The sequence below is a fragment of the Dermacentor albipictus genome, chromosome 7 (genome assembly GCF_038994185.2).
Source record: "Dermacentor albipictus isolate Rhodes 1998 colony chromosome 7, USDA_Dalb.pri_finalv2, whole genome shotgun sequence".
NCBI classification, from domain to species: Eukaryota; Metazoa; Arthropoda; class Arachnida; order Ixodida; family Ixodidae; genus Dermacentor; species Dermacentor albipictus.
Window position 1 is genome coordinate 76,474,981 of NC_091827.1, and position 12,062 is coordinate 76,487,042.

General features: G+C 45.6%; 1 protein-coding gene across 1 annotated transcript in view; it reads right to left on the minus strand.

Annotated features, from left to right (window-relative positions):
- Positions 1–12,062, minus strand: part of ifc (delta4-sphingolipid-FADS-like protein ifc) — a 44,802-nt gene that overhangs the window by 3,986 nt on the left and 28,754 nt on the right. Inside the window, exons 2-4 of the mRNA XM_065428350.2 lie at positions 6,320–6,642; positions 2,404–2,611; positions 306–517 (exon numbers count right to left, since the gene is read on the minus strand). Of these exons, the coding sequence (XP_065284422.1) occupies positions 306–517; positions 2,404–2,611; positions 6,320–6,642 (743 nt within the window). The remainder of the gene's footprint in view (positions 1–305; positions 518–2,403; positions 2,612–6,319; positions 6,643–12,062) is intronic.

The following is a 12,062-nucleotide window of genomic DNA, read 5'->3' on the forward strand; positions in this document are numbered from 1 at the left end:
TGGTGGCACTGTGTGATGTTTCTTTGCCGTAAAATATTTGATTGCCTGCAAAATGTACTGTGCTTTTATGGGAAATACCATTTTAACGCCGCATACACCTGCACAACAGTTTGTGACTACTGTCACTGTTCCTATGGCAACCAGTGGCCACAGCTTCTGCAGCAACTAGTTGGTTAAAAAGTCAAATACTAGATATAAATTTTGTTGTAACTCAGTGCCACGAGTCATTAACCCTGCGTCTTTGTGTTACATTCCCACACTGCACACACAAACGAGATCCCGCTGCCCCGACCTCGAGCACTCACCAGAGGCAGTTTGGAGCCTGGCACGGCAGGGAAGTCGTGGTGCTCCATGTGGTAGCCCACATTAAAGGTGACCCAGTTGAGACAGCCATAATAGGAGTAAGTCTCAAAGCCCTTCTTGAACATGTAGTGCTCGGAGACAAAATGGCCAGCCACGGGGTGCAGGCCCATGGCCAGCAGGGACCCGCCAACCATGTAGAACAGCACTTTGCCTCCTGCGCATTTGAGACGGCAGTGAACTGGATTCGTTTCGATCATTCGTACTTTAAGCCTAACAGTGGAAGAAATATGAAGAGAAATAATTTCAACTAGCCTAAGCTTGCATCCTGGTCAACTGTGAGAGACACTGTAGTACTGGGATCAGGATTAAACGTATTTTGGAATGCATAAGTCGTATTTTCCTCCCAAAAGTTTTGCCACTGCGTCTTATACAATGGTGCAGTTTACATATGCACACAACCATGCAAGCAGGCGTAACCAATATGTGCGTTTCTTCTTTCCTTTTTTAAGTACAAGCCGAGCACAGCAGCTTTCTGAAAGAAAACAAATATTGTATTAACAGTGGAGCGACTATTGGTACCATGTTAGCTCCTAGGGCTTTGCCATGTAAGCAGTATGACGGCAGCAGTAGAGTAGCAGCAGTGAAGGTCGTCAGCCTGGCCTCTGATATGGGCGCTCCCTTGATTGGCGGTCACGCTGTAGTTTGCTCTTATAGTTTTTTCCTAAAAAGACGTTAAATCCACGGAACTGGCACAATAAATAACTAAAGAGTGCCACAATTTTTACTGTTACATTGTGGTGCCCGAAATTTACCTGTTACGATAAGCAATACTTGGTCATCATCATCACCATCATCATCATCAGTTGCCTTCGTGAGAAGTCTCAGTGCCTCCAGCTTCTGGTTGCGATTCCGCTCCTCGTATGCATGTGTTCAGGCTGGTTCAGGCATTCTGTGATCATATGCGTGCTTGTCTTGAGCTTGTGCTACAGAGGCAATGCCAACGACGTGTCTACAATGCTGCGTAAAGGTTGTTGAGAGGCCGAAGGCGGTGTTACCCAGCGATGCTGCCGGCTGAAGCCGCTAAAGTTTTTGACAGTGTGTCGGAGGACAAGGTCTTTGATGGCTTCTAGTGCAATACTGATTCACTGTGTCTGATAGGCGTCTTGGTTGAAGATTTTCTTTCTGCTAGAATTTGCAGCTCATAATCACTTTTTAAGGGTAATTAAGCGTTCTGAAATGGGCAAGTTTGGCAATTCGCGATGAATGTATATGCATGCATCATTTCATTACGCCAATCGAGTTAAAACAGGTGCATCTTACATGCCAGTGCCGCTTACATAAAATGTTTTTTCTTCGAAACATGCGAAGTGAGGGTGCGCCTAATACGAAGGTGCAAGTATGTGAAAAATAAAGCACTTTTGACCACCAGGAAGTGTGCCCTAACTGAAGCACACGGCCGCTTTATTTTTCAATCTACCCCCATCAGGATGAGACTGCCACGGCTGGGAATCAAACCTTCAACCTCGTGGTTCAGCAGTCGAGGGTCACAGGCACCGAGACACTGCAGGGGCTACAAATGACGACCAGTATTAGCTGTTCTACTTGCTATAAGGATGTCTGGGCTCACTTCTTGCCAAGCTGTTGTGAAATTTTGCAGTCGTTTGTCATGGTCTCGTTTGGTTTACTGGAAGGTGGACTTGTTTCTCATGAAACAATTAACAATTTGAGCAACAAACTTTTTTTGCAATTTTTGTCGCCATTATACAATGCTTTTATGGAGTGGGTTGCGGTGCTACAGGTAGATCCAAATACTAAATGAGTAGGTAACAAAAAAAGAGAGAATCAGTAAAATTGGTCAGCGACAAGTTCTACTACTTCTCTTTTGAAGTCAGTTTTGCTGTAAACAGCAAAGTGGTAAAAAATGTACAATTGCTGGTGTCACTGTGACAGTCGTACACTACACTAGCACCAAAACTTGGGAATTCTATGATGAAATCGTGAAATTCTGGAAACTTGAAAGTTTTGCTCTTTAAATATTTGAGCTGTGTACTTTTAAGGGGTACATGATGTGACATGCTCTGCATAAACTTTTGCACTCACCGCAGTAATGGTAGACAAGCAAGTCAAAGGAGAGTTGGATGACAGTGTTGAGCACCTCGAGCCCGGTGACGGGTTTGGGAAAGACAAACACGGGCCTCAGTGCATAGAAAAGCGGCTGCAGGATCACCCAGAGCAGTTTCGTGCCGGTGTGGCAGAACAGCTTTGCCTCCAGCTCGGTGGGGAGGTCTGCGTCGATTGTATCTATGCCCTGCACATGGAAACAAGGAAAGGCGAAGTGCATGGGTGAGCTGAAAAGGAATGCAAAAAATGGTTGACTGGATAACAGTTACATGCAGTCATAAATTATGCCTTTTTGCTACCTCCCCCTTTCTGCAATGTCAGTGCTCGGGGAGAAGAGGTGCAACTCCAAAGAAGCAGACCATGAATCAAACATATGCACATTATACATAAAACACGAAGAAGCCTCGCTGAAAGTGTCATGCTTGGTCGATGCTTGTCGAATCAAATTCTGACTTACAAGCCAGTCCCAATGCACAGCCGATTTCATGCAACCCAAGTGATCCCATAATAGGGTTAGGGCATAGCTATAGCATAGCAACGTTAGAAACTTCCCCTCCCCCTTTTTTTACAGTTGTCTCTCTTTCCATACTTCTCTTGCTTTTTGCAGTGCTATGAACCGCTTGCTTGCCCTGTCCATTGTGTTAACGTGTGTGTTGTTTTGAGGAAAGAAATCTGATGTAGCTATTTTGGCTGAGTGTCCACACTCACATGCAGAGATGCCATATCCCTGTACACTTTCTTTTCGTGCATATATACCATTTTTTTTTTCATGGGCGCTGCCATATTGCGAAAGCAGTGCCAGCTCCTATGGGCAGTCGGCATGCTGGCGCTCCAAGATAGCATGCCGAGCACTTTGTGTTGCATGCCAAGTATAAGCTCAGCAGCATTTTTCTGGTGGTTGCTTTTGTGCTTGGCAGTCTATTTAGTATGACTTGGCATCTTCTACGTGAGAAATGGTTCTGCAAAAAGTGATTTAAGTCAGCAACGCCAGCGTTTTTGCGGCACTGAGGCAGATGGTGCACCTAGCACAATGTGTGCACATGCGTTGGCGCCTACAATCAGCCTCGGAGATCAGATCTGTATTCCCGAAAATTCATTTAATTAACGTAACCTTACTGCAGCATTCTCACTGTAGTTTTAAGCTGTAGTTTAGCAGCAACAAGTACTTCCGAAACATATGACGAACCCAACAGCCTGGGTACCGTTCTGCTATGAAATAAATAGTGCCATTTACTTTGACAGGCGCTCAAATTGCTATCTGCAAATACATTGCACGACTACCTTGTTTGTTTGTAGGATGAGGTTTCCGTCCACTAATAAAATAGTTTTGGTTAGTAATTAGTAAGTACAGCGTGAATTACACTTGGCAAATGGTCGAGTGACCACCTGCGGACTGCGTGAGCATCCAAAGCAGTGGTAGATGCTGGGTTACAGATCTGTTTGTTTTATATTGCGCATGCTCTAAACACGCGGCGTGATCATGCGAGGTCTTATTGCAGCATTAACCAGTGTGTTATTGTTTTTATTTCTTTTTTTTTTCCTGGAAGAAGAGGATAAAACTGACTTTTGTTTTTAATTTTTCAGTCTTGTTCATCGTGTCTGCTATGGAAACTTTACGGAAATTTTGTCCTCACAAACAGCCGTTGGATTCTTTTTATGTGATCCTCCCTCGGAAATACTTCCTTACAGGGCACAATAACGATGCCAAAGCACAAAGCTTGTATGTATCATGCTGGTTTAGCAACCGCAGTGATCGCTTTGTTACACTAACATAGACACAGTGTAGTGATTTTAAGTCTACTAGACTTTCAATGCGTAAAAATGATGCCAGTGATGGATGCAAATTATTTACAAGTGGTGCTTAGATGTTTTGGTGTTGAAATGGGTTGGACGTACACAAGCACTGTTATATTTTAGTTCCCACAACAATAGTGAGAAGATTTTACAATTAAAGGAACCTTGAAACGCTTTTGACGATTTTCTACAAACGTACTGAGTCATTAGAGTAGGTCCTTCTGATCATTAACTGACAAATCTAAGTGCCCCGCGTAAAGCGTGTAATTTATTATAAGGTTTTAAAAATGCACATTGCTGCCGATCGCAGCACACTGCTCGGCGGAATTTTAAGCCGCCCCTACCCATATGACTGAAATCACCCATACGACGTCAGTGGGGCGAGCTATCCGATTGGCTGACAAGGGCGCGTGATCAAGAAGTTTTCAAACTTTATGGTAAACAAATGATCTTCGTAATAGTTGGAGTGTTAGTTAATTTGTTTTTATGAAAAGAAAGTAACATAAAGAGAATGCATAAGAATAATTTTTCAGTACACTTAAGCACTTCCAGCACACAGCAAGTGTCGTCTGCTTGTGTTACAACGTACTCCATTTTGACGAGAGCTCCGCTGTCAGGGTCGGTCTCAGTCTTTTCGTGAGCACTATGATTCGACTTTGTTGCCTTGTGGACTGCAAGCGCAGCGACTGGCAATATGTCAAGCTGCGACATCGTGTCCCTCTGCAAGGCAGCGTACGAGCGAACTGGCTGCTGCGCATCGGACTGCCGCTATCCGATCGGCGCCAGGATTTGCACGTTTGTGGCCGTCACTTTATACTGAAAGATTACTAACGCAATAGCGTTTCACGAGTCCGGTATTAGGGCAAACGCAAGCGCAAAGGGGACAGGGCCTGGCCGCTTAACTGTGCCGTAATGGGATGAGCTATGAGATGAGCAGAAGGGCACATGTGAATGGTCTGCACGGTGCCGCCACCTGGTGGCAGAAAGCTCAACCATACAAAGTAGCAGCAACGAAGTGTATCCTTCTTTGCTGCTGGTGTGTATTTTTCGAAGGAGTGTAATCATCAACACGTTTTTATAAATGTTTTACACTTGGTTAGAGCAATATTAGCGCTTTGTTTGGCTGGTTAAGAGCTGCGCCAACAAGTGTATGGACCGTGCAGACCGATCAGGCTGCTCACGCACGCCTACGCTAACGTTCCTTCATCAGCTTGAGTTTATGCCTCCAGTCATTTCCCTAAATGACCAGCTTGCCTGTGGTTACCGGAATACAAAACACGTTCGGCACTATGACAGAATGCTCGCAATGCACGCTGCTTCGATAGCTCTCCCTTGGGGTTGACGGCCAAGCGGCTAGCGGAGAGGTCTTGCGCGGGCGTGGGCGGGCTCCAAAACAACCGGAAGTGGACGATGTGACGTCGCATCGTGACGCTGAACCAGTGAAGGCGGAGCTTAGCCCCGCTTGCTCGGCGAACGAGTTGAGGAGGAAAAGCATGGCTAGGGAGAAGGGTAACTTCTAATCACTTGTAGCTCCATTAATACGTAACGCTTCACTTAAATTGTGGTGCGAATGTTCTCCTTGAGCTGTACCCTACGCGTCTACAAAATTTGTCCGAACCGTTTCGGGGGCCCTTTAATGCTGGCAATTCACAGACGGCGGTTCTCATTGTCGAATGAAAACTGATACATCCAAAACAGTTCACTGCGCAGACACCCACTGCAGCTGATGATGCCCGTTGCATGTTTGCACAGCCAAGAGAAATTTTTGCATACTGCAGCTACTGATGCACCTACATGCCATGGTTGTTCTTGTTGACCTTGTATGATCTGAAATCACGTCTATTTCACAGAGAATTAGCTAAAACATTTCCAAATTGTTCTGCAGCATGGGAAGCGAACACTTTCAAGCAGCACCACTCTGGCTTGCACAAGCCAGAGAGGAGGAAAGGCTTGCTGTGCACCCTTCCTCCTTACCCAATAAAAAGCTCTATATGGCAAGTGAGGACGTGAGAACCGTTCTGTAAGTCTTGAAAGCTAGCTGGGCCCTACTGCCGAGGACAAAAGAGAGAGAGAGAGAGAGAAGCTTGCGAGACTGCCTCACCTGGTACCGGTGGTGCTCCAAGTGGTATTTCCGGAAAGAGATCGACGCTGGTACCCCAACAGGCAGGTTGGTGAACATGCCAAATAGCCGGTTGGGCAGTGACCGGCCCTGCCCGAACGCCTGGTTGTGCGCAATCTCGTGAATGCCCAGCATGAGCGCATGGTTGATCACACCGCCAAAGCAGTAGGCCAGCACAACGATCGTGAGCCACGACGCATCACGCAGTAGCCAAAACATGATCAGCTGGATCGTCACCATGCCCACAATCTGCCACTTGAACCATGGGTCTGTCACCATCAGCTCCTTGATCTGGGGATACTTTTCTGTAATGGTGGAAAAAAGAGGGATGGGCATCAATCAGTTGTTGCTGAGTCAAGGCACCTTGTCTACATGAATCGCATAGAGCGTCTTTTTTCTTTACTATACAGATCTTTTATTTTTTATAAAATGGCTATGAGCGTAGAGAACTTGGCATTATTACAGGAGTTTCTGGGCAAGCCGGTCATTCTGCTCACTTCTAATAGAGTTACTATCAAGATAGTAATAAAAATGTGTTAATCATCTTTCTTTGTTACAGCCTTGCGGGCAGTTACATTTTAATGCATCATGCTTTTTCAATCGTGAAAATTGCACCGAATTCGAAATAGCCGACTTCTGTTAATTCGACCCTGATGGGACCGATGAAAGTGGCTGAATTTACGGTGGGTCGAATTAAACAAGATGCATAAAAGAATGTCAAAACAGGTCACTCATTCATTTGACAGCATTTCCCCAATTCTAATACAACCCCGGATCAATCGCGCGCCCACTTTGTATGTGTTAAAAATACAAAACTAAAGTGGAAACGACATTAAAGCTTGTAAAACAAGTAGACATTTTAACGGGCACTCAATTTTCAACAAAATAGAAAAACATGGTGGCCGGGTTTCTAAAATCAGCTTCACCGCAATACAGCCGTGTTATGGAGCAAAGCATACGAACGCCGCGAACGCGGTTTTGGTTTCGCATCTGATTACACCGCGCAGGCCTTTCCTGGGGTCTCTCCTGGCAAATAAGAAAAACGACGCGTGTTAGAATTAGGTAAATACTGAAATCAGACATTGTGAACTACCGTTATCGCTAGAAAATCTTCCTAGGGTAAGCAGAAAATAGGCGTTTTCGACAGGAGGTGACATATGCTCAACGTCATTCACTGTCCACTAAACTCCGTCGAGACATGCTGCAACTAGAGAGGTCGCTATTGGAGTCACCATAGCGTTCAGGCACGTGCATGCTGAGTGATCAAATTCGAATTATCCGGCGAAGGTCAACTTTAGGATCGAAATAACGAAAGTTTGGGCCCATAGTAATGCAGGGGCGCCGACCTGGACATTCGTTCGGGATCGCATTAACCAAAGCATCGAATTAAGCAGATCCGACTTGACAGGACTCTACTGTAGGCCATACTCGAATATTAGCGCTCAATCCAGCGGACAAGGAAACCGAGCGTGGCCCGCTGCTACGTCAGACGGCAACGTACCATGACGAAGTGTGTGACGAACTTTGAATGATGGCATGGCACGGCAAATGGTGAAGCGGCAGTCACGGCTGATGCTTGCCATGCAAAACGTGCAGCTGCCGCGACTAGCCGCGACGTTCAGTTTCAAACTTTGTGGCGCTTTTTGCCACGGCGATTTCAAGCTGATACGAAAGGCTTTTGTGCGCTCCCGGTGCACTTGGTTTCGATATTAGAAGTTCGATTACGAGTATCTCAAATGAGTTGCGATTTTCCAATTTCTTCTTTTTTAAATGGGGGTGCATCAAAATGTGACTGCTTCCAGATTGGCTATATAAACAACTGCCACCAAAGGTCTAACGTATAAGTTAACAAATTTTTGTTAATTAGTCGTCTGATAAGTAAGTCCGCCTCGCCTAGAAACCCTTCTGGAAGAACTCCACGTTGGCTTACAGCCGTACTATAAAAAAATATCGATAGTCCAGAAAAAGAAAAAAAAAAACGAACAGCCATTTTGCATACCGTCACGTGAAAAGCACGCCCACACCGCAGAAAATTATTTCTCAACAATGTATAATAACAGGCACCTGAAAGCAGATCTGAAGCTACCTCGGCTGCGGTATTAGTTATTTGAAGCAGAATGCCAGGCCACGTTTGCATGTATGCAACGTCATCACGAACAAGGCGCGGAATCTGACCTTTTCTGACTTTTTCACTAACACAACTTCATGCCGCACAGATGGCCCGGAAACAGATGGAAACGAAATGCGCAAGTATGCACTAGCGAATTGCTCGCTTTAAGTTTCTTATATTATATTCCGTTTAAGTCGGGCTTCCCACAGTTGAAAACGTACTGCACCACGCCACAACTCAAGGGTGTGGGAAAGCCCGCTCTACAGAGGTCATGGGCGGGCTTGAAGAGGACTCATCTCGGAAACTGCACGGTGCTACACTCGGGCTTCTTAGTAAATGGACTCCTGAATAAATGAACTTGCCGTAATTACTGACCCGCTTAAATCCCGAAAATACAATGTGTCTTAAAATTAACTTATCCGAATGCCCACCCCGCCAAGTGATATAGAGACGCAAAGCAGGGTTCGCACAGGTCTCAAAGACAAAAAAAAAAAAAAAGATTCGAGAGTATTCAAAGACTTTCAAGGCCCCCGCCAAAGCGTTTTTTCGAGTTCCTAGCGAGGCGCGAAGAAAGCAGCGTAAACACGGGATGACACGCAAATTTGACGAGTAAAAGCGTAAATATGACACAGCGTAAACACGGGACAGGAAGGAGGACTCGGCGCCGATGTCCCTCGTCCACTGTTCCGCGCAAGTACCGCGCATCCATTTGCGCCGGCTTCAAATTTTCATACAATCTTTTCTAAAATTAGAAGTTTGCCGGGTCCACGCTGATCCGCTATAGAGAGCGGATCATTTAATCAATCTCTTTGACGGCATTACTCACGAAATTCGAGGGTTTTCAAGGGAAAACATAAAAATCAATGCCAGGACTTTCGAGAGCCTTGAAAATGCATTTTTTTTTTCGATTTCAAGGGCTTAAGGTTTCAAGAACCTGTGCACACCCTGCAAAGGCGAAACTAGCATTTCTGCCAAGGCGATTGTATATATATATATATATATATATATATATATATATATATATATATATATATATATATATATATATATATATATATATATATAGAGAGAGAGAGAGAGAGAGAGAGAGAGAGAGAGAGAGAGAGAGATGCCAACTGGTATACAACAGTTTACTGGAAACACCATCCGCCTCTAAAGCCCGTTTCAGATGCCGTAATTCCGTTCAATAGCGTCATAGAGAGCTATTTCCCAGCCCCACGAAAATGCAGCTGTGGTGCGTCTCCTTGCACCAGGCGGTTCTCCCTGCTCGAAAAAACGGCCCTCGTCAGGCGCGGGAACGTAGCAAGCGTGAAGCGGAAGCGCCGTAATATGCGTGTCGTCGTTCGCTGTACCGGGGGGCGCGGCGCAAGTGGCGTTACTCAACACGCGTCCTCCTCTCCCATGCACTTCTTGCGTGCGGACAATAGTTGGAAATATCCACGTTCCGTATAACTGGGCACTGCAGACAATTACACCCCTCGTCGCGCGGTAGCGCACTACGGCGTGTGGCAAACTGTGCGTGATAAGAAGCTACAAAGAGTGCTACTGCCGTGATAAAAGCTTCTTTTTTTTTATTATCCCAGGCCGTGCGCGTACAGGATTCCCCGCAATTAAAGGCTTCCGCAGGTCGCGCACGCTATTGACGCCCGTAGTAAGCGCATGGTGGGATGCACGTATGCCCTTGACATTGAATGACATTTCAGCACCGACAGAGTCAACATACGCGCCGTTATCAACTCAGCACTACAGTGTCTCTCTATCACTTGCAAGGGAACAAGCATTTCACGCAAGCTTAGGCACAAGACGAAAGAAGCCTATCGTGTGTACAAGGATTCATTTGAAGGGTGATTGAAGGGGTGCTGACAATATTTCCGAGTCTTCTTTTTCTGCTTTGATTGGAGGTCCTCGACTTCTAAGCCCAACAAAAATACTGGCAAAGCCCAACAGCAGCGTAAATAATTCTTTATAGTAGCGTTGTTACAACCACTTTCGCTTTCGTTTGCACGATTATACTGCGTTAATTGTGACGTCACAACATAGTGTCGGGTCACGTGGGAGCAGGACATTGGCGACGTTGTGACAGTCGCTCCGGCTCGCTCGGTCGCCTCGTATACTGCTACATCCGTTTTCACAATGAATAACAGTATACGAGGCGACCGAGCGAGCCGGAGCGACTGTCACAACGTCGCCAATGTCCTGCTCCCACGTGATCCGACACTATGCCGTGACGTCACAATTAACGCAGTATAATCGTGCAAACGAAAGCGAAAGTGGTTGTAACAACGCTACTAGAAAATAATTATTTACGGTGCTGTTGGGCTGGCCAGTATTTTTTCTGGGGTTTAGAGGTCGACGACTCATATTTAACGCGAACAATAAATAAACATGAATAGTCGATAATATCATGTCAGCACCTCTTTAAAGAGGAAGACTGAGCTTTGGAGTAATACGGTATCACGTCAAAATGTTTTCGTTAATTTCGCGTACTGATGTGGAAACATGAATTGAGGGGGGGGGGGGAGCGACGTCGTCAGCCGTTTTTCGGCTTGTCAAACTTCCTTTCAAGGTAGCTCTATTTTGGTGTTCTAGAAGGGTAACTTAGAAATACAGCTCAAATTATTTTTTCTGCTTAGGGACCCTCTAAACGGCAGGAGGTTTGGATCTTGGAGGAAGTTTTCGACTAAACTAGTGGTTTAGAAGACATCGCAAACCCCGCGCCCAACACCTACGGGCAGAACAAGCGTACGAGTGAGGGGAGCGGGAAACAGTGCGTAACACGACGCTCCTTGTCGACATTTTCCCAGAATTATTATTTGCACGACCCGTAACACGAATTCGGCCCTTAATCGGGTGTTTATATACGCGCTCTGTAACCGCAACCAGGTTGTTTAAAAAAAAAGAAAGAAAGAAAGCTCATCACTCTTGCAACATGAGTGGCTTTTAAACTGAGCAATAATGGATTACGACACAACTTCATGCTCATTATGCATAACTACATATGCGAGGAAGCGCGCGACGACATCACAGAGCTGTGTAGTCAAATCGGGTACACACAGCATGAAAAGTCACGGAGCCAGTTACGTGAAAGCGAGCTCCCCGCATTCCTGCGGCAGCCTTTTCTTTCCTCAGAGGGCTGAGTCATAGACTCCGTGGCGTTTAAAGGGACACTAAAGCGAAACAATAAATCAGTTTAGACTAATGAAGCATTGTTTGAGAACCCTGCAGGCAGTCATTTAAAAAAAATTGGTTGATTATTAGATGAGAAAATCAAGGTCCAAGTATCAGTATTTGAATTTCGCGCTGAAACTCCAGGGCCGGCACGTCAGCGTAACGTCAGGGATTCCGAAGTAGGTTTTCGCATTTGGGCCGCGTTGGCTGAGTAAAGCCTCCCCAAAGTTGCCATGTTTAACATTTGGTTCCTTTAGAAGACAATGCAGTCAATCTGTACCGCTATATGTAATTATTAGGCCCTAAAAGATGCCATCAAAATCCAAGACGTCACAGCCCCCAGGTGCGGGAACTTAAGTAGGCGTCGCCACCCGTATTTCGTTCTTGCGCTTTTTCTGGCTTACCAAACGTCTTATCTTTGTAAGAGAGGTGTTTTTTGGTGTTGTA